Source organism: Carcharodon carcharias, chromosome 13 (genome assembly GCF_017639515.1).
Source record: "Carcharodon carcharias isolate sCarCar2 chromosome 13, sCarCar2.pri, whole genome shotgun sequence".
Lineage (NCBI taxonomy): Eukaryota > Metazoa > Chordata > Chondrichthyes > Lamniformes > Lamnidae > Carcharodon > Carcharodon carcharias.
Genome location: NC_054479.1, coordinates 139,166,793 through 139,189,357, shown reverse-complemented (window position 1 = coordinate 139,189,357; position 22,565 = coordinate 139,166,793). Strand labels below are relative to the sequence as shown.

Below are 22,565 nucleotides of genomic sequence, written 5' to 3'. Positions count from 1 at the left end.
CAGATTGGAAACTCATCCGGATTTGCTTCTGAACCTGTTACTGTTACATGGCACTTGGTTATTAGTGTCAACACAACAACTCACCAAGGTTTCTTCAGCAGCACCTTCCAAACCCACAGCCTCTAACACCCACTAGGACAAGGACAGTAGACACTTGGGAACACCACCACCTGCAAGTTCTCCCCCCAAGTCACTCACCATCCTGACTTGGAAATATATCGCTGTTCCTTCACTGTCGCTGGGTCAAAATCCTGGAACTCCTCCCTAACAGCACCAAGGGTGTACCTATGCCACATGGACTGCAGCAGTCCAAGAAGCCGGCTCACCACCACTTTCTCAAGGGTAATTAGGGATGGGCAATAAATGCTGGCCCAGCCAGCAAAGCCCACATTGTGTGAAAGAATACATTTTTAACAATGCCATCCAAAAAACAATTTTAATCATAGCCAGCTTTAGAGAATTTGCAAACTATTGGGGACTCTGCTTTTATTGGCTTGTCTCATGTGTAGTCTTTACAATGAATACATTCCCCTTAGATTCAGACATTCATCCCATCAAGTTCAGACTCCAGAGATGTATTGGGAATGTAAAGTTTCAATATGACAGAAAATTCTATTCACCTTCTTCAAAGTTAGGTTTTAACTCTTACACTAATGAGATAGCATTCACAACTGGGGTTGGAATCTATATGTCCAGTCAATGAGAAAGCAGTAAGAGTTTCTGCTTTGTATCCTGGTTCTTGAAGGAAGTTGTTTGTACAGTGTGTAATGATTCTCTAAGCAGCTTCCTCAAACCCAAGGCAGCCAGCGCCAATTAAGGCTGTTTCTTAATAAAAGTTAACATTCAATGTAAAATAATAAGAAATTGGATCAGGAGTAGGCCATTTGGCACCTGGACCCAATTCTAGCATTCAAGAAGTTCGTGGCTGATCTTATTATGGTCTTAACTCCACTTACTTCCCTAACCCCCCATAACCATTGTCTCTCTTGTCAATCGAAAATCTGTTTAATTCATCCTTGAATATATTCAATGACCCAGCCTACTGTTCACTGAGGAAGAGAATTCCAAACAATAACTAGGAAGAAATTCTTCCTTTTCTCTGTCTTAAATGGGAGACCTCTTATTTTTAAACTGTGCCCCCTAGTTCTGGATTCCTCCATGAGAGGGAACATTCAAATTGATATTGAAATGAACCTTGCGTTAATATTTCTGTGAAGTCCCTTGTGAAAGGTGCTATGTAAATGCAAGTTGTTATTATGATGTGATCAATATCACAGTCGGAATCACAGATCTATCCAGAAACCTTGCAAATCCTGCTTTGTAAATATTACATTAAGGAAGAGGTTCATTTTTGAGGAATGTAAGGAAGCATGGGATGCACCATCACCATCGTAACATCAAAAATCAGGAAAAGATAGGCACCTGCATCATTATTCAACGTGATTTTATTTTACAAGTAGATTAATGAGGTAATTATACACTGACATTTTGCGATTTTCATGTTAACGTTCAACATCTATTCACTTATTTTGTTATTGGGATGAACTTAGGTGCATGTCGCGGACATGCAAGATGTCAGCACTGGAGATTGGGAACATTTTTCTCCTATTGGCACCTAGCATCTGCAGCAAGTACTCACAGGCCAAGAAACAGATCAGGCCAGACGCAGAATTTAATGCCAAGTGTGTGCCAAAATATAGGTAGCTTTATGTTCTGGACTTTTATCCTGCTACAAACTAATTGAAATTGCTGAAACTTATATGAGTTAGGATATTACAGTCAGCAGTGAGCAGAGTCTTCCAGCTTTATGCAAAGCCCTGCCCTTCCTCAGCCTCCAGAGACTAAGGAGACTGTTATACCTTACTCTGAACCTAGATTCCGCCATATCTTAATGTTTAACTTTGACTGTGGTGCCCACAGGTGTAGAAAATTTCCATCTTGAATGCCTCCAGGCTTGAACATCAATGTTTCATGAACCCAACCAAAATATCCCCTAAACCAATGTACTCGTCAAAATTTTGAATTAGCACACTATCTTCCAATACCTCAGAATTTGTACAATACTACATTGCACATCACATGTACTTTGACAAAGGCAACGACAGCAGGTGCACTAACTGCTGCCCATTTCAAGTAGAGACCCCATATATTTAAAAAGAGACACTATGAACCCCTTAATATAATGCATAATCCACTGGAATTCTTTTATCTCTTGTTCACTGGCCAGATGAGACAGCACAGAAACATTCAGTCCAACAATCTCCTTTGTTACTTTTTCATCAGTACATCACTTCAAACGTTTCATGATCTGCTGCGATTCCTGTCAAACCAAATCAATTTTACCTCAACTTGATTCACAGAATATCTTATCGGTAGAAAATGTTATGGATTGCACCTCAATTTAATTTTTGTGTAAACAGAAATAAAAAATATTGGCATTCAGAAGGCATTGCATTAATTTCTAAAGTTGAAGGAAATTCAGTTTTTGGGGTTGGGGGTGAAGGGTTTGCAGCCTCTTAAATCTGTAACCCACACAATATTATGATGCATAGTTTATCATTAAAATATCCAAGTCAGTCAAACATAAATATTAGGTTTTTATGCCTTTTCTTTTCATTTTCCAGTTTTCTCCCTCCAAGTTGTGAAATATTAAGACCTGACTCTCCTTCCAATATCGTGTCTATTGTCAGCAGCTGATTTGATTTGGGGTTAGGAAGGGCATCATCGAATCATACTACGTAGCAGGCCATTGGCCTCATCCTTCCAGTTCTGGCTCTTTGAAAGAGCTATCTAATTAGTCCTGATTCCCCACCCCTTCCTTATAGCCCTGCAAATTTTTTCATTTTCAAATATTTATCCAGCTCCCTTTTGAAAGCTGCTACTGAATCTGCTTTCACTGCCCTTTGAGGCTGTGCATTCCAGATCACAGTAACTCATTGCAGCTAAGATTGATCCCGTTGTCACTCAATATTGGCAGAAGTTTGTAGCAGAATGCACTCCCACCCCAACCCCCCCCCCAACCTTGGCCTTGCTCTGTTGTTTTACACTGTTGTAGCTGAGGTCAAGATTTTGCTTACAAAGGGTCTTGATTTCTACACTTCACAGTTAGATCCTGACGTTCATGGAGCCAAGGCCAGTGAACAAAGGGCAGTTCCCACACGTAAAGAAGCAGCATTAAATCTCGACCTACACAATAAAATGATAGAATGTCTAAACTCATTCTGCTTCAAAAGCATTTGGGTGAGCAAAGTATTTGAGTAACAAACTTCAAGGGTGCGGAAAGTAATTATGAGGATTACAGTGTTAATGTAAGCATTTAGAGGTTAATGGATAATGCAAACTTGCCTTCACAGTAATAAAAATACTCAGTGCATTCAGTTACAAACTAAAGTAATAGTAATGTCTCTACTCAGGTAGCTTCTAAGATAATAGCAGTGTCTGGTACCATTCGTAATGAAGTAATGCCACTTGAAAATACTACTCATTTTTTCTTCAAAGCCCAAAAGTGCAGGACAACAGTAATATTGAGAAGAAGAGAACAGGAGACAAGGCTAAGCAAGTTGTTAGTTTAGAGATATAAAGAGGAAGGAAAGACTGAGGGAAATAAGGGCTTTCATTATGTTGAGGCCTTGGGAAAGATTGATTTAGAATGTATTAGAACCTGACTTTACCAGCGTGAGGATGCAACAAGAATGAAGGATGTTGGATAACATTGTATTGGAGCTTAGGCGAAAATTCAGAGACAAAATAACAAGAGTAGTATTGATTAAATAAGGTAGAAATAGTTACAACAGAGAAAGGTTGCAGGTTTCAAGTGAGATCACAACCTAACTAATTACTTGGAGTTATATTAGGTTGATGTGAAAATAGTTGACTGAACAACAGTCCATGCCCCTTTTTATTGGGATGTCCCGCCTAAACTCCCAAAGAGTAGAACCTCTACAAATGTCCATACATTTCATCCCTGCTTTAAAGATAACACACAGGCCAGTATGTGCAAGTTTCCTTGTGGTGTTCAGTTCCAGTCCTGCTTATTTTCCACGTTTCCAGTGCATGATTGATCTGAATTGTCCGACAGTTTTGGAGATCTGCTGCCAATATCACACCATTGATGTTCCTGACACATTTCAACCGCTTTTCCAAAGTTCATGGAAGCATGTTGGTTCTGTCCAAAACCAACTGCACAGTCATATGGCTTGGTTAAAAAAAAAGTTTGTATCTTCTTCCAGTCACATAGTTATTGGTCTCATCAGGCTCATACTGAATGTGAAACCATCGTGACGAGCTGTGACAGTGTTCATCTGCCAATCTCAACGATGGAAGAAAAACTTGTACATAGATCACTTTCCTGGCGCACAATGATGAGATAAAGAAAGCCAAATTTCAACAGCTTCTGATACTTCAGTCATGCAATAGCGAAGAAGATACTAAAATTTTGCCACTTTGTTGAACACTTTGTTCCATTTTCTTCACTTGGCTTTGTAAGTCAAGCCACGATTTAAGATTGCTCACCGTGTGGATCGATGCTAAAGAATGAACACTCCCATTGGAAAAGCAACAGTGTGATTTACTGGTCGTGGGGGGATGGGTGGAATTCACCCAAAGTTTGGTCTTCTTGGTTTAAATTAGCCAGCAATTCCACCATTACAGTGGTCTGTCTTGCAGAAAATGACAGTTATTAAATAATTCTGCAGTTTGTCAGAGAAATGTGTGTGCTTTGCTGTTTGGGTCGTTAGTTTGGACAGGAACGAGTTTGTGAATTCTCCTTTCCATCAGCTCTGCACCAGTTCGCTGCAAACCCTTACAGTACTTGAGTATGAAGTGTCATCACATGCACACAATTGAAGAACAAAATACTTTCCAAGAAACAGCAGTTATTTGCATTCTTGCTCCATAATGATTTGCATGAAAATGAATACTTTTAAAAACACTTAATCAAAAACTAAATGTTTCCACATGCAATGTTGGTCTCAGTGTTTCAGTGATTGTGCTCAAAGATTATAGACATCAAGTTTAGGCACATCTGCCTCGTCCTTCTAGTCCAAATAAACTTAGGATCTTTTCTCGGATGCTATGGATGTTCTTGCATAATGACTTTCAACATGGGTATCCAGGAGCATTCTGGCTTATGTAACTTACATGACAAGATATTTTTCATGCCACATGTTTAACATAGAATTTAACGATCACCAGGTTGTCATCACAGGTGAATGCAAAGCGTTGAACTCTTCAGTGCTACAGAGGTAAGATATTTTACAACAGTCATTTGGTCTTCATCAAAGTATTCTCTCCATTTTGGGGTTAGTGAATGAGAAGTTGTTGAACATGTTTTGGTCCATGCTGTTGATGAGGGTCCTGTCTGCACAGGACAGCCTGGGTTTCTCATTCAAGAATTCTTTGTCAAAGTTGCTGCAGTCACTTGTCGATTTCTGTTAAGTAAAAATAATTAAAGCATTTGAGAATCAGACAGCTCAGTCAGCAATAATGATTACATGAGGTATTCTAATTAAGAAGATAGGAAGGTATGGGATTTTTGAACAGACCATTGCCAGCCATCTATACCATGTACCTATACTATGCATTTGTACCATGCATCTGGTCCATCCTCTTATGCAAGTGACTATCCAGCTCCCTCCTGAATTAATAACATTATTTGTCTTCACTGCTTCCCAGCAATCTGCTTTATATTTTTACCACCTTAGTGTACAATAATGAAACTTAAACTGTTCTACCCATATTCTCTCATAGTTCATGCCTTTGTTTACGAACAGGGAAAATGGACCAGATATGAGAGTTTGCTGACGGTAGGTAATTGGGATTAATTTTGTTTCCAGCCAACTAATTGACTTCTCTGCCTCATAAAGTGTCCATCATCATTTATTGCCCCAGAATGTGGTGGAAATGACTTTCCAATAAACATTTTTTTTTTGATATAGTTACATCATTGGCTATTCTATCAGGGGCCAATGTGTCAGAGGGAATGAATAGGTACTGCTACCATGACTTGCTCCTTAACAGCCAGTGCCACTGCTGTGGTCGATCTTGAAGAGAAAGGCCAGTGTCATTTTGGAGTCCAGTGCTAAGACACAACTGACAATTACAGCAAAACAGCAGAAATGAGGCTCAATGTGACATTATTGTACTGATCACTACAATGAAAGAAAACTGCATTTGTATTTTGCATTACAATTGGATCATTTTTCAAGACTCAAAATCCATTGCACAAATACAATACAAATACCCTGCATTTAAGGCATGTCCTCACAGATGTGTTTTTGTTTTAGCACGTTTTATGAATGAGGGGATTTACTTGAATAGCGCTGCCAGTCTTGATCTTCGCTTTCATTTTAGTACAGTTACTGTGCATGTGCTAAGATGTACATTATAACTGCACAAACTGCCTGTTTTTAAAAAAATATTTCTTACCGCTTCGCTTGCAGCTTCTCTCTCCTGACCCCCAGCTGCTTCCTGCTCACTGCCTCACTCATCGCCCTTCTCCTGAACACTCATTTTGAGCGAGGGCTTTGGAGAGGGCCGGTGAGAGGAAAGCAGCGAGAAGGGCAGCGAGAGGGCCGGTGAGTGGGAGATGGGAGGTAAGTAGAAACTGTAGTAGTAAGCAGGAAGAGAGGATTTTTGGGCCATTTTGGTTAGGCAGCCAATAGGTTTTTAATGTAGAAATTACAGGTCAGGAACATAACCAAACCCTAATTACATGCTTTCTTGTGGGAAAGTGATTTTTGTTTAACTTGTCGTTTCTCTTTTAAGAACGCATTGGGAGTGCTAAACAAGGAATAGTCATAGTTGTTGGAAGTTTTGGGGCTGCTTTAGATTGCTTCTGTAAGTGACATGAGTCACTTTTCAGGAGTGTGTCAATACTGTTCAAAATTATGCTAAATGATGGCATAAGACAGGAGTGTTACAATAGGAACCACCCCCCCCACCTTGTAATCTAAACTGGATATCACATCTTTTACACAAGTTCTCTTACTCACTTTTCCAACCTTTCAGTAAAATAAAAGATGGAACTTGATTCTGTGTCTGGCCTGTGTTAGGTGTGACCGAGGAATGTTTGAGGTGACATAAACCCCCAGTGCAAACATTCTTAATGAACATAAATTCCCACTCAAAAATGATTTAAATAATAGCATTAAAAACAGCAGTGTAACACGGTGTCTCCCATTCATCCTAATTTGGAGTAAGGTTTCATTATTTCATTGAATGTTACATTATAATGTCTTACTTCTGGCTGGAGATTCCTCCATGTGTTACATTTTTCTCACAATGGTCACATAAGCATGTCTGTGGGATAAGTGTTTTTCTAGGATTTTCTAGCTCAAATAAGCTTAAAGTGGTATCATCATTCCACCACTGATTTGCTAATATAATCTGCGTTAAAGTTTGGTGTTTCACTTTAATATTTTCAGGGTTTATCCTGCATAAGGTAATAAAGTCACACCGGCATTTGCTTCAGCTTCACAATTTGCAAAATTTAAAAAACTGGTCAGCCCATACAACCTTTGGCCACAGTTCACCATTAGGATCCTGAAAATAGCCAATGCACGCTAAGGAGCACGAACTCAGCAGGGACCATTCTAGCTTGTTCTTTTAACCAGTCTGCACATTTGTAATCACAGAGGAGGGAAGAACTTGCATCGATAAAGCACCTTCCAGCCAATTATATGCGGCGTAGCCACTGTTGTAATGTAAGGAATTGCAGCAGCCAATCTGCGCACAGCAAGCTCCCACAAGCAGCAATGAGATGGTCGTTTGGTAGTACAGAATTTGAGTATTGCTGAAACAAGAGATACTTATTTGTCGAAGCTTTTCATCTTGCACTCATCAGGACAATATGCAAGAAAAAAAACCAATGTCAGGGAACGATGTATTTATACTATATGAGAAAAGAGCGCTGATTGGTTGGCCAGTGGACTTTCCAGCAATGAGATGATTGACCTGGTAATTAATTTTTTGGTGACGTTGTTTGAGGGACTAAATGTTGACCAGGACACTGGGGGGGGGGGGGGGGGGGGGGGTGGGCGAGATCACTCCTGCTCTTCTTTCAGCAGTGCCTGGAATCTTTACATCCACATGAGAGACAAGGCATTGGTTTAATCGACAAGCGTTTCCTCTGTTGCAACAGAACTGGTGCCCAGACCTGTGCCCACTTTGCCGAAGTCAAACAGAACTGCCAATCCAATCAGAACACAGCCAACCTCCAAATGGGCATTGGTCAATGGAAGCAATCAGAGACTAAGGAAACATCAAACCCAATCCAGTACAGTTCATCCTTGAGACAGGGAGTTGGTAGCGTAGTGGTACCGTCACTGAGCCAGTAATCCAGATGCCAGGCTAATGCCCTGGGGACATGGGTTTGAATTCCAGTATGGTGGCTGGTGGAATTTAGATTCAATTAATAAATCTGGAATTGAAAGCTAGTTTAATGGTGTGACCATGAAACCATCATTGACTGTTGTAAAAACCCATTTGGTTTACTAATGCCCTTGAGGGAATGAAATCTGCCATCCTTACCTGGTCTGGCCTACATGCAACTCCACATCCACAGCAATGTGGTTGACTACCTCATTTGAAGGGCAATTAGGAATTGGCAAAGAATGCTGGTCTCGCCAGCGATGCCCACACCCCATGAAAGAACAAAGAGTCTTAAGTGAGTCGAAATGCTAAATTTTAACAATCATTCAGGTACATCAGGCTCAGCATGAACCTCCAACTGCGGAACTTTTTCAATTTTCACGGAGACTTAAACATTGCCAAAGAAATGCATTTGTAGAAAGAGATAAAACAGAACAAGTCTCAGTGAGCATAAGCTAAAAAAAAACAAATACAACCAACCGACCAGAGAAATGCCTTTGTTTCTTGCGGCAACAGAAAACCTGGTCACAATAATAAGGGGCACTCGCCTGCACAAGTGCAATTAGAGAATATTTGTATTTAAAAGTTGGACGGAGGGATGTTTGACAGACAGATGTAAATTAGTATGCAGTTGTTTCTGCTTCAAGTAGCCTCTGTGGAAAAGACCACCTGGCTTCAAAAGCCCCCCTGCTTAAGCTTCTCCTAATCTTTCTCCTCGCACTCTCACTGGAACAATTTTAAGTTGATGACCCCTCATTACTGACTACTCAGTCACAAGTAATATTCGTTCCTTATATGCCCTTTCAAAACTCTCCAGGAAAGTCTAAGTATCAGTTGTTAAGTGTAATTTATTTGTTTCACGGGCCTGCACTGATAGGTTTGAGGAGACTTTTTTTTTGACTAGTCTTGGGAACTTTCAGCATGGAAATACACCGCACACAGTCAGTGGGCGGAAAATCGAGAAGGTACTTTGGATTTCAAAGTTCTTCTTGGTCCCAGGGATGCAGAGCTTTCTATCTAGGAGTTCCAGTAATCTGGTGATTTGGAGAATGTTTGCAAACTTGCAGGAGGTGGGATGGGGGGATGGGTGGGTGAATGGGGGGCGGGGTGGGTGGATGGGGGTGGGGTGGGTGGATGGGGGCGTGGGTGGCTTGGGGTTGGATGAGGGGTGGATGAGGGTGGTGGGTGGATGGATGGGAGGGGTGGGTGGATGGTGGGGGTGGGTAAATGGTGGGGGTGGGTGGATGGATGGGGGGGTGGGTGGATGGATGGGGGGGATGGGTAGATGGATGGGGGGATGGGGGCGTGGGTAAATGGGGGGTGGGTGGATGGATGGGGGGGTGGGTGGATAGATGGGGGGGTGGGTGGATAGATGGGGGGGTGGGTGGATAGATGGGGGGGTGGGTGGATGAGGGGGTGGGTAAATGGGGGGTGGGTGGATGGATGGGGGGGGTGGGTGGATGGATGGGGGGGTGGGTGGATAGATGGGGGGATGGGTAGATGGATGGGGGATGGGTGGATGGGGGGGTGGGTAAATGGGGGGGTGGGTGGATGGATGGGGGGATGGGTGGATGGGGGGTGGATGGGGGCGGTGGGTGGGGGAGTGGGTGGATGGGGGGGTGGGTGGATGGATGGGGGGGTGGTTGGATGGGGGGGTGGTTGGATGGGGGGGTGGTTGGATGGGGGGGTGGTTGGATGGGGGGGGTGGTTGGATGGGGGGTGGATGGGGGCGGTGGGTGGGGGAGTGGGTGGATGGGGGGGTTGGTGGATGAATGGGGGGGTGGTTGGATGGATTGGGGGGGGTGGTTGGATGGATGGGGGGGCGGTTGGATGGGGGTCGATAGGGGCAGTGGGTGGGGGGGTGGGTGGATGGGGGGGGTGGGTGGATGGATGGGGGGGTGGTTAGATGGGGGGGTGGATGGGGGCAGTGGGTGGGGGGGTGGATGGATGGGGGGGTGGTTGGATGGATGGGGGGGTGGTTGGATGGGGGTGGATGGGGGCAGTGGGTAGGGGGGTGGGTGGATGGGTGCGGTGGGTGGATGGATGGGGGGGTGGTTAGATGGGGGGTGGATGGGGGCAGTGGGTGGGGGGGTGGGTGGATGGGGGGGTGGGTGGATGGATGGGGGCAGTGGGTAGGGGGGTGGGTGGATGGGGGCGGTGGGTGGGGGAGTGGGTGGATGGGGGGGTGGGAGGATGGATGGGGGGGTGGTTGGATGGATTGGGGGGGGTGGTTGGATGGATGGGGGGGTGGTTGGATGGATGGGGGGGTGGTTGGATGGGGGTTGATGGGGGCAGTGGGTGGGGGGGTGGGTGGATGGGGGGTGTGGGTGGATGGATGGGGGGGGTGGTTAGATGGGGGGTGGATGGGGGCAGTGGGTGGGGGTGTGGATGGATGGGGGGGTGGTTGGATGGGGGTGGATGGGGGCAGTGGGTGGGGGGGTGGATGGATGGGGGCGGTGGGTGGATGGATGGGGGGGTGTGGGTGGATGGATTGGGGGGTGTGGGTGGATGGATGGAGGGGTGGTTGGATGGATGGGGGGGTGGTTGGATGGATGGGGGGGTGGTTGGATGGGGGTGGATGGGGGCAGTGGGTGGGGGGGTGGATGGATGGGGGCGGTGGGTGGATGGATGGGGTGGTGGGTGGATGGATGGGGGGGTGGTTGGATGGGGGTGGATGGGGGCAGTGGGTGGGGGGGTGGATGGATGGGGGGGTGGGTGGATGGATGGGGAGGTGGGTGGATGGGGGGCGTGGATGGGGTGTGGGTGGATGGATGGGGGGGTGGTGGGTGGGTGGGGGCAGGGGGAGGGAGATCCAAGTTTGGATATCTTTAGATAAGGTCAGCTTAAAGATCAAGAACAAATAACCAACTTGTGAATACAGTAACAGAAATGATATTTTAAGGAAATACAATACAATAATTTTAACCATAATTGTAAAAAATGTTAAGCTGTTTTCAAGAGGTTGATGCATATTCAGTAACAGCTCAAACTGAAGAAATGGACTAATGGATGTTTTTTATGTTCTCAGTAAAATGGACACTTTGATTTTTCAGCCTTTCAAGATCACTTCATCACTCTGGTATATTTGCCATGACTTGTCCCTTCTAAATATCACCGAAATCTTTCAACATCCTGCTCTTTACTCTATTTCTATTTGTAGCTAACAGCCAGTTGCTTGACTTTCAAAGGACTGGAAGGGAGAAGTCCGTATAAACTGGGAGATAAAACGTGTGAGGTGACTGCATAGCTCAGATGTAGGTATCCTCCCTCTTCTGACGTTTGGACTACTGATGGACCCAAAGAAAATCCGGTCTCATTGGGCAGATTTCTTTTTGGATTTTCAACTCACAATCTGCACCACTGGAAGAGACACTGAACTCGAAGCTGCTTGGATCTCAGGAGAAATTTTTAGATATCTCAGATAACCAACATTGAAAACATTTTGATCATTTCTGTTCATCTGGCCTTTCTCTCCTTTACCCTCAGTGTCTGTTAGTGCTGTTCTCATTTCAACTTTCACTTTTTAACCTTAAAACATCTCTGACACTCTTTTCCTGTGCCTTCTGGTAGTTCAGAGATGGGGTGGGGGAATGGGTGGGTGGCGGGGGGGGAGTGGTGTGTGTGTGGGTGTTGAGCAGGGTGATGCTGATGAGCCATGGGTCATTTGTCTCCAATTGGCTGAAAGCTAATGCCCAAACATTACTTATGCAACCAGTCGAGGGTCAGGATGCTAAAGTTTAGCCAGGTCACATCAGGTCAATCTTGAATATTTTTCTAACTCATTCTTGGGATGCAGGCATCACTGGCTGGGCCAGCATTTATTGCCCTTGAGAACTGAATGTTTGACCATTTCAGAGTCAACCGCATTGCTGTAGGCCCGGAGTCACATAAAGACCAGACCAGGTAAAAGTGGCAGATTTCCTTTCCTAAAGGACATTAGTGAACCAGATGGGTTTTTAATGACAATTGACAATGGTCTCATGGTCATCATTAGACTTTTAATCCCAGATTTTTTTATTGAATTTAAATTACACCACTGCCATGTGGAATTCGAACCTGGGTCCTCAGAGCATTATCCTGGGTACCTGGATTACTAGTCCAGTGACAACACCACTGCACCGCTGCAGGCAGAGTTATCCCACCTTCAACAGGCACCTACACTGCTGCAGGCAGAGTTATCCCACCTTCAACAGGCACCTACACCGCTGCAGGCAGAGTTATCCCACCTTCAACAGGCACCTACACTGCTGCAGGCAGGGTTATCCCACCTTCAACAGGCACCTACACCGCTGCAGGCAGAGTTATCCCACCTTCAACAGGCACCTACACCGCTGCAGGCAGGGTTATCCCACCTTCAACAGGCACCTACACCGCTGCAGGCAGGATTATCCCACCTACAACAGGCACCTACACCGCTGCAGGCAGAGTTATCCCACCTTCAACAGGCACCTACATCGTTGCAGGCAGGATTATCCCACCTTCAATAGGCACCTACAGCGCTGCAGGCAGGGTTATCCCACCTTCAACAGGCACCTACACCGCTGCAGGCAGAGTTATCCCACCTTCACCAGGCACCTACACCAGAACAAGGTCATAGTTTTGGTCAAAAAGTCCCCACTCACTTGAATGCGATTCAGATGAGAGACTCATCCTGCCTCACAGTTCATAGTCTAGGCTGGTGACGGGGAGGGAAGAAATGGCATTTATAAATAATATTGATTATTGGCATTTAAAAGGATATATCCAGCTAGTAATGCGAATAACAAGTGGAACCTGGGCCCTCAATTGCTTGACAGAGGAAACAGCTGCTGTGCAATAAAGCAAGTGGGAAGTGAAAGAGGGCGATTGGTAACAATGGCGAGAAAGTCGCCTCGTGCTGCGTGATACAGCACCAACGTGTGAGCTGCCACTGGGTCTGTGGTTTCGTGTTTGGAAACCCATACTGTGGACACCGACAGGCGTAGCGTTGCTGCTGGTGTTTAGCACATGCGGCTCTGGCCTGCAGCAACAGCTGCAAAGTGACTTTGCGTGTAAATCTGTGATCCCAGCTTTAACTGGCCTTCAGAATGCTCACTGCCTCTGATTCCCCATAACAACCTTTTGCAGCTTAACTTTAGTTGGGTTTCGAAAGATATAGGCCCCCCTTTTTGACACCTGACCGAATATGTCATTGGCCTGCCCCTCCCTTTTGTGAGCTGGGCATCAGTACAGCGGTCCATATTCCACCTTTCACCGTCGATTAAACGGCAGGGAGATTGAGAGCTGCTATTCCCCGGGTTGCAGCTATTTTCTGGTGCTTTCCGTTCTCGGTCAGCTCAGGCAGTGACTTGTGGCTTTCTGAATAAACTGCGGAGTGCCACAGAGGGCTGGTTTAGTACAATACATTCAGTCAAGAAAAGGTCAACAGTGGCTACACTTCTGAATCACATTTCGTAACCTGAGTCTTCAATATTGGTGTTTTCTTTTGCCTCTCTACGATATTTACCCAGGCACAGGAGGGGGAAAAGCAAATGACTCAACAAGAAATCTTGACGCGATGTAAAAACTGGGCAGGTGGGAAAGGAAAACAAACTCCAAATCAAATCAACATCTTACCACTGTGGGTTTGAAAGGTGGCTCCACTTCTCTGTTTTCCAGTGCCTGCCAGTTAATATCTCGGAAGAAGGTGTGCTGCCGGATGCTCCCTTTGATACCGAGTCTCCTCTCAGGTTCTCTGACAAAGAGCTGAAACGGGTACAAAGAGAGTCACCTTATTTAGCGCCAACGGACCTGGTTTTCAACAATCATCGGTTTGGTCAGCTGTATACTTTGAGTTTACTGAAAAAAAACAATTGCTCGAATATAAAAACGTAAACTCGATAATATTAAACCTTCGGTGCCTGGCTTAATTTGTTCTTTTAAAAAAAATTGACCTGCTGCCACTTTTAAAAAGAAAGGTCACTTTACAGCACAAATCTTTGATCTTATATTCCTGTTGTCCACTCCTCCCCCGAGCTCCCGAGGTCAATCCCCAGCGCTCTCTGCCCTTCAGTGTGTCATCCCAAGTGGCCACGCTTCACGTGGGAACCAGGACACTGAGGAGGAAGGAAGCTATTCGACTGTGTGCAGCATGACAATCCTCATCCGACGTGTACCTTCCAGCAGCAGACGCTGATCAGAAGCAGGAGCCATGGATGATTATTCCCTACCCCACTCTATGGCTGCCTGCACTAACTATGGTGCCCTAACTGCTGTCGTGGCTGGAAGCAAGTAACTCAGCACAAGCTGGAGATCGGACCCAGGGACGTCCTGGTCTGTAGAGTTCAAAATCCTTTGTTTGACAACTAAAAAGAGCAGGGCAGAGCTTTGCTGCAGGTATTCTGTTTTTATTGGCAGACACCGATTCATGAAAGGGCACTGAAGTCGGCATAGATCCCGAGTTCACTCAATGACCTGCACATATACAGCATTCGGCGTGTGACAGGGGGGCTCAGAGGACCTGATCCTGAATTCCTGGTTCTATCACGGACAGAAACTAGGATGAAGACCAAGGCCAGAATTTTACGCTCCCCCATTGTCGGGTTTTTAGGTGGGGGCAGAGTAGTGTGAAATTAAAGGGATGGGATTCCTGTCGGCCATGACCATACAGCGATTTTACGCCGGGGTGGGCAGGCCCTTGGGTGGGAAGCCCACCCTTGCCCCAATTGAGACCCTTATTGGCCGCATAAGGACTGTTTCCCACCCAGGCCGGCGGGAGGATTGAACATGCGTTGGGGGTGGAGGGGGGAGGGGGGGGGGTGGTGGGGGGGTAGGCCAAAAATCAACATTTACATCTCGGGCGGGAAGGGGTGGGAGTTGCCACCATCAGAAGCCCCCCTTCTGAAGTTGGCCGCTCCCCCACCCACCCTTAAGGTCTCGTGGTCTCCAGGCCTCCATTCCCCACTCCGGCCTCTCCCCCGAGACCCTAATAACTCCCTCGCTGAACCTCCCGGGCCTTCTCTACACTCTCTGCCCTGGAACCCCTTGAACTTACCGGGGCCTCCGGCGCCCGGACTTAGTCTCAGGCATCCTCCGGCATTTCTTCCGCTGCCCACTGCAGCCCTCCACTGCCGGGACTGGAGAGCAGTCTCTAAGGAGTGAGGGGCGGAAATCCCGCTGCTTCCACTTAACGCTTATCCCAGTGTGAAAAGGTCACGGGGCACTTGCAGTCAGCGAGGACATGTTCCCCGCTGACTCCTTGGATGGCGAGAAGCAGGAGCCTGCCATCCAAAAAATTCAGACCCATAGTTCAGTCAGTAGCACACTCGCCTCCGAATCACCAGGCTCTGGGTTCAAGTCCCACTCCAGGGCTTGAGACTGACACTCCGGTGTTGTACTGAGGGAGCATCGCACTGTCATTCAGAGGTGATGTAAAACCGAGGCCCCATCCACCCACCTGGGTGGATGTAATGGATCCCATGACACTGTTTTGAAGAAGAGCAGGGGAATTATTTCCAGTCTCGTGACCAATATTTATCCCATGATCAATATTACGAAAACAGATCACCTGGTGATTATCACATTGTAGTTTGTGATGGCTTGCTGAGTGCAAATTATCTGCTGATTTTCCTACATTACAACAGTGACTACACTTCCAAGTACTAAAAATGCTTAATTGGCCGAAAAGAACTTTGAGACATCCAGTGGTCATGAAAAGTGCTTTCTAAATGCAAATCTTTCTTTTTGTTTCTTTTTTCGATGTTAGTTCAGTGTCCTGCTGCAGAATCCAGAAGGAGAGAACTGAAGCCACTTCACACACTTTTATAAGCATTTATTTACAGAGATACACTTTACAAGCCTGCACCTCCTTACCTAACAACCATAGTTTCAGCCTGTTCCTATTTATAGGAGCATAAATTAATCCCCAATTAACGCCCACCACCTGCATACAATTAAAGGCAAATAACTATCAGCACTGCATGCACACAGACTGCCTGGTCACTGATCTCTACTCCTGCTACATACAATTAAATGTATTAAATATCAAGTTGCATTTTTCAGCCTGATTAGTCGGAATTTAGAAAACTCTAATTATGGGACACTGCAACTTGGGCTGTGCGGACAAATCCATCTTGAACAATCAGCTGGGGCATGGCGATGTTAATAATAAATGAAAATGTATGCATTCATTTTTAACGAAGGGGAATTAGTACTGTATTGACATTGGGATTTATTTGGGGAATAGGGGAGACTAAGTACTCACACCATTAAAAAAGACAAAGACATGTTTAAGGAACATCTTACTCTGACTAGAATGTCTTTCGCTTCTTTGCTTAGCCAGCGAGGATAGACTGGGTCATCTGTGCGGATAGATTGAAAGAGCTCATCCTCGTCACTGCCGTGGAATGGAGACTGACCGATAAGCATCTCATAGAGGAGAACTCCGAACGACCACCAGTCTACTGACATGCTATACTTCTGTCCCAGTAGGATCTGCACAGTGGAAGAGATTTAGAATGGTACAGTCAGAACTTACAGTACACGCCATGCTTCTCGGCAATATCATCGGTAAGGATCTTGTGTATCAGAAAGACAAATCTGTAAGGAATGAATTGGAAGCATCAAATTCAGAATCCAGCAATCCATATCCTTTGACTCTGCCCCTTCCACACTTAATGCTGTTTTTGGGGAAAATTGCCAAAGATTGTTCTTGATGTGAAATGTAAACATGTACAGTAATTATTTGTAATATTAAGTTTGTTCTTATTTTAAGATGCTCTAACTTTAGAAGGAATAATTCACTCAGCAATGTCTCAAATGTACTCCATGTACATGAATTGTAAGGACTGACAGACCGGTAATAGAAATACAACACATTTCCTGACATCATTTCAGCAGGACACTGGTGGAACAATGTAAAAGGCCGTTTACGCGATTTTCCAGGAGGTTGAATTGATTCCCCTGCTGGAGTTACACATGGTGAGATTCCACAATGAGGTGAAGCAATTCTGTTCCTGGTAGGGTGAGGGAGGAATGTTGGCCAGGACACACGGAGGGAGTCCTGTTCTTCCCTGATTAGTACTGGAATTTGTCAATATCCAGCTGAGTAACAGGACCAGAAAGTTTGACACTCCAAGCTTCGGTGGGAAGGGGAGGCTGTCAATTGGTTTCCCACCATCATTTCAGCAGGACAGGGGTCCAGGGAGTTCTGTTGTTTCTCCTGCCGCAGTTATAGCGGGAGATGGACAAAACCTCCCCTCCTCCCTCACCTGCAGAACTTCAAGGACCAAGTCTCAGCTTAATATCTCATCTGAAGGACTAGAAATGAATTGGATTAAAAAAACGAAAGATGCTAGTAACTGTTTCTATCTGTCAGGAATATTTAATATTATCCTTGCTGGTAACGGACTTTAACTTGCCCAGTTTGGCAACCTGAGCTGAGGGAAGTGCCAATCCGTGCGTGAATAAACCGCTAAGATTAGCTGAGCGTCTCCTTTCGGAGGATCTAACCTGATAATAGTGAGGGTCACAATACTTGGCTTTAGTGATACCACAGTGGTCAGTTGGTCCTCCAAACTTTCCTCACTTGGTTCTTCTTAAGAGTAAATTATGTGTCCATCCACTCTGCCCCCTCCCCCACAATAGAAACACCTTTGGAACCCAAATTTAGTGTCACCTAAACACAACTTCTTGATTCTCCCCATCTTCTCTTCTACCTTTCAACCTCTGACTTCTCAATAAAACTACAATTTCAACTGCAATTCTTTTATTTATCGACAGCCGTTCAGGAAGCTGAACAGTGATGCAGTTTGAAAAGCGTTATGGTACTGAGTGCCTAACATTCTGTCGGTCTGTCCTCATCAGTGTATACTGTGCATTAATATACAAAAGCAAGCTATATACTCAGCCATAAAAATCTCTTGCAGAAGATTTGCAACTGTGAATCATAAAACCAGCACTATATCAATTATGTTAAATAGCTCCTGGCTAGATGGTGAAATAAGAAACTAGACCCAGATCCTTTTCTTGATTGTAGGTTTTTTCACAGAATGCAGCATTATAACCTCTGCCTCCTAGCAACAACAGTGTCCCAGCAGTCCCTTTTTATACACTTCTGAAAAAAACAAATGGACAAAAAAAAAAATTGATGGGGACTGTAACAAAAATCAAATTTTGAAAGGGGACTTAACTAATCAAACTAAAATATAATTTCCTGAGTTGACGATGCACTCCAGCCCCAGGGCGCCCAATGGTTGAGGAAAGCCTTGAGTGTACTGCTGAGACTGCGTGCTCCCTCTCCAGGGCCGCGAACATAGTCGCAGAAGAAGGGCCAGACAAGAAGGGTCAGAAGACCCCCTCGACTGCCCCCTGCCTGGACCAATTGATGGGACATCCTTGGCCAGGCCCAGGAGCAGGCTTACAAGGAGTTCTCCTCCCTCCTCACATACCAACCCCCCACCCCCCACCCGGACTGGGTGACCAAAGATCAGGAGTGTGGGTCCCTTTTTATAGTCTCTTATGAATAAACAAATGACCAATAAATCAAACTAATGATAAAAGGAGGTAAAGAGCCGTTGGTGGGGCACTGTAACTAAAATCAAAACATCAAAGGAAACTTAACTGACTAAGCCAAAATATCATTCTCGGGGGTGATGATGTACCCCCATGTTGCCCATCAGTCACCGAGGCCTCAAGTATACCGGTGGACACCGCACATGTTCCCTCTCCAGGAGTCCCTTTTTGTGTGTGCTCAAAGTACTTAATCAATCAATACTCTCCACCTGTTTATCCTTAACCTTAAGCAGACAATTAACATAACATTAAGAAAGCACACCTGCCCAAGGTTTAATACAGGAAATTGAATGGAATTTACAGCACAGAAACAGGCCATTCTGGCTAAACCGCTTTGCGTCGGTTTTTAAGCTACAAATGAACCCGACTTCATCTGTCCTCATCAACCTGTCCTTCCAAGCCCTTCCCCTTATCTAGCTTCCCCTTAAATGCACCAATTTTATTCCCCTGAATCACTTCCTGGGCTAGTCAGTTCTGCACTCCAACCACTCTCTAAGGATAAAAACAAAAAAACTGCGGGTGCTGGAAATCCAAAACAAAAACAGAATTACCCTGGAAGAACTCAGCAGGTCTGGCAGCGCCGGCGCAGAAGAAAAGAATTGACGTTTCGAGTCCTCGTGACCCTTCCGCAGAACAAGTTCTGTCGAAGGGTCATGAGGACTCGAAACGTCAACTCCTTTCTTCTCCGCCGATGCTGCCACTCTCTAAGGAAGTTTTTCTCAAATTCCTTGTTAGATTTATTAGCAACTATCTTATATTTATGACCTTTATTTTTGCACCCACCCCATAAATGGAAACAACTTCTCTATGTTTATCCTACCAAACCCCTTCATAATTTTAAAGGCCTTTACTGGGTCACTCGAGCTGCTTAATAAAAGAATCATAGAATGGTATTTATTTAGCGAATGTAAATCCCCGAAGCCAAGCAATAGTTTCCTCATTTAGAGATTTTCAGGTGATTAGTCCGTACTTAGTCTGTGGAGGGTAATGTGCAGCATTATTTGTGTCTCTCCAAATGTACATTAGAGGTTTGTACTAAGGCCCCAGCTGTGGAGGTTGGCTGCACAGGGGCCTTGCCTATCCCGAACCTGTTTAGCAAGGACCACTCTCGCTGTGGTAGTTCCAAGTCTGCTATTAGACAAACAGGGTTTGCATAAGGAACTTGTTGGTGACTTCTTGTGTTTCCCATTCCTTGATCCAAAGGATGTCTGCTGGTAGACCTTGCTCAGGAAGGGTGCTGCATATGGGGCATCGAGATGGAAGGTGGGATGTAGCTGGGCGGAACAGGTCATCATGAAGTGGGGAGTGAGGTGCAGCATGAATGGTTTCAACCAGCTTTTGGGACTTTCATTAGTTTCCGGATGTGTGGGGGAGTGATGTTTGCGAGGACAGGAAGCCAGGGAAGGGGTGTTGAGCAGAGGGTTCCAGCTATGATGCACATTATTCATTTAATTCTCAGTTCTACACAAGAATCATCAGCTCAAACTCACTCCAGCAAAAATCATTGCTATTCCGAAACTTGGAAAGGTCTCACATTGGTGGCCAGCTATTGACTGACTTCGCTGCTTTCTGTCTGCTTTAGGCTCTTTAAGCATCTTATTCTGCAACGCATATCTCCGGAAGTAGAGACTGTCCTTAATGTTGACCAAGCTGCTTTCCGGAAGGGACGCAGGTCCTGTGATCAAGTTCTGGCTCTCACCATGTATATTGAAAATGGCTTCCAGAAGAACTTGAAGACAAGAGTAATGCTTCTGGAGTTCACAGCTGCCTACAATACAGTGTGGCACACTGGCATCTTCCCAAAGCTGTGCAGAGTGCTTCCAACTGACAGGGCTCAGTGCTGGCCCCAACCTTTTTAAAATGTATTCATGGGATGTGGGCATCGCTGGCTGGGCCAGCATTTTTATTGCCCATCCCTAATTGCCCTTGGGAAGGCGGTGGTGAACTGCCTTCTTGAAATGCTGCAGTCCATGTGGCTTAGATAGGAGTTCCAAGACTTTGACCCAGCAATAGTGAAGAAGTGGAGAACCTGTTCAACATCTGTATAAATGACCTGCCAACAACCACCCTTCACGCAAGTTCATCTATGCTACTGACATCTGTTTTGCCACCTGGACTCCACCCTTTTACACTCCGGACTAGATCCTTAACAAGGATGTCACAAGATTGATGGGCTATTGCAGTACTGCTTTATAGAACGGTACAACAGAGAAGACAGCTATTTGGCCCATCAACACTCTGCCAGTTCTTTCAAAGAGCAATCCAGTTAGTCCCATTCCCCCTCTCTTTTCCCATATCTCTGCATCATTTTCTCTGTCAGTTATTTATCCAATTCCTATTATACCTATTAAAGGCTATTACTGAATCTGTATCCACCATCCTATCAGGCAGTGCATTCCCTTCGTTGAATGAAAATGTTTTCACTCATGTCACTTCTGTTTTTTATGTCAATTGCTTTAATTAGACCCTCTGGGCATAGGTATTAGAAGCAGTTTCCTGCTATCTACTCGGTCTTCCAGTGTAGTACTCTGAATTTAAAATCAGCCTTCAAGCATTAATAGTTACATCATAAGCCAATATTTTGTAACAAAAGATATAACTGTTAAGGCTAGCATTTTTGTCTTTAATTAAATTGTGGTCCTTTACAAACCAATAACTTAATCCTTCATTAATTAAGAGCAGGTTTCGTGGATGTGACAGTCGGATAAAGATTTTTGACTGAAAGCTGTCACACTGAATCCCTTTTACCAATGCTGCTTGACCTCATCTGCACCTCATCAGTGATTCAGTATTTATTTGGTGGCAGTCTAGTCCATAAATAGATCTGTTGATTTATTTGACAAAACCATAATAAGTTTGGTAAAAATACAGAATGTTTATAAAATCCGAGCACAACTTTAAACTTTAAAAGCTTTGCTTGTGCGCATGGTTGGAACAAAGTGTAAATAGAATATGAAAGCATAATTCATTTTTAAACATTGTTAATGCTGTGTTAATGTTTAGAGATCACTCAGGAGCAATTGGACAATGTTTTCAAATGAGTTGGAAAATTGGATAGAATGGCGCATCACAAAAGGTTAAAGGTTGAACTGTAAGATAAAAGCTAAAAACTGCGGATGCTGGAAATCCAAAACAAAAACAAAAATACCTGGAAAAACTCAGCAGGTCTGGCAGCATCTGCGGAGAGGAACACAGTTAACGTTTCGAGTCCGCATGACTCTTCGCGGACTCGAAACATTAACTGTATTGCTCTCCACAGATGCTGCCAGACCTGCTGAGTTTTTCCAGGTATTTTTGTTTTTGTAAAGGTTGAACTGTATTGTGTTAAAGCGTCAGGAGTTATGCTTTCTTGACAACAACTTATTTTTATATAGCACCTTTTTACACAATGAAATGTCCCAAGGCCCTTTAAGGGGAGAATGATAAAAAATATGACACTGAGCCACATAGGGAGATGCTGGGACAAATGACCAAAAGCTTGACCCCAAGAGTTAGGTTTTAAGGAATGTCTCAAAGGAGGAAAGTGAGATAGAGAGGTGGAGAGATGTAGGAAAGGAATTCCAGAGCTTAGGGCCCAGGCCACTAATGGGGAGCAGTTAAAATCGGAGTTGCTCAAGAGGCCAGAATGGGGTGATTTCAGATATCTTGGAGGGTTGTGAGGCTGC

At 44.8% G+C, this 22,565-nt stretch overlaps 1 protein-coding gene across 1 annotated transcript in view; it reads right to left on the bottom strand.

Moving 5' to 3' along the window:
* Window positions 1–3,027: 3,027 nt before the first annotated feature.
* The window catches only part of prkcq (protein kinase C, theta), a 118,660-nt gene continuing 99,122 nt past the window's right edge, over window positions 3,028–22,565 (bottom strand). The window contains exons 15-17 of the mRNA XM_041203272.1: window positions 16,633–16,821; window positions 13,966–14,094; window positions 3,028–5,429 (exon numbers count right to left, since the gene is read on the bottom strand). Coding sequence (XP_041059206.1) covers window positions 5,277–5,429; window positions 13,966–14,094; window positions 16,633–16,821 — 471 coding nt within the window. The 3' untranslated portion in view covers window positions 3,028–5,276. The remainder of the gene's footprint in view (window positions 5,430–13,965; window positions 14,095–16,632; window positions 16,822–22,565) is intronic.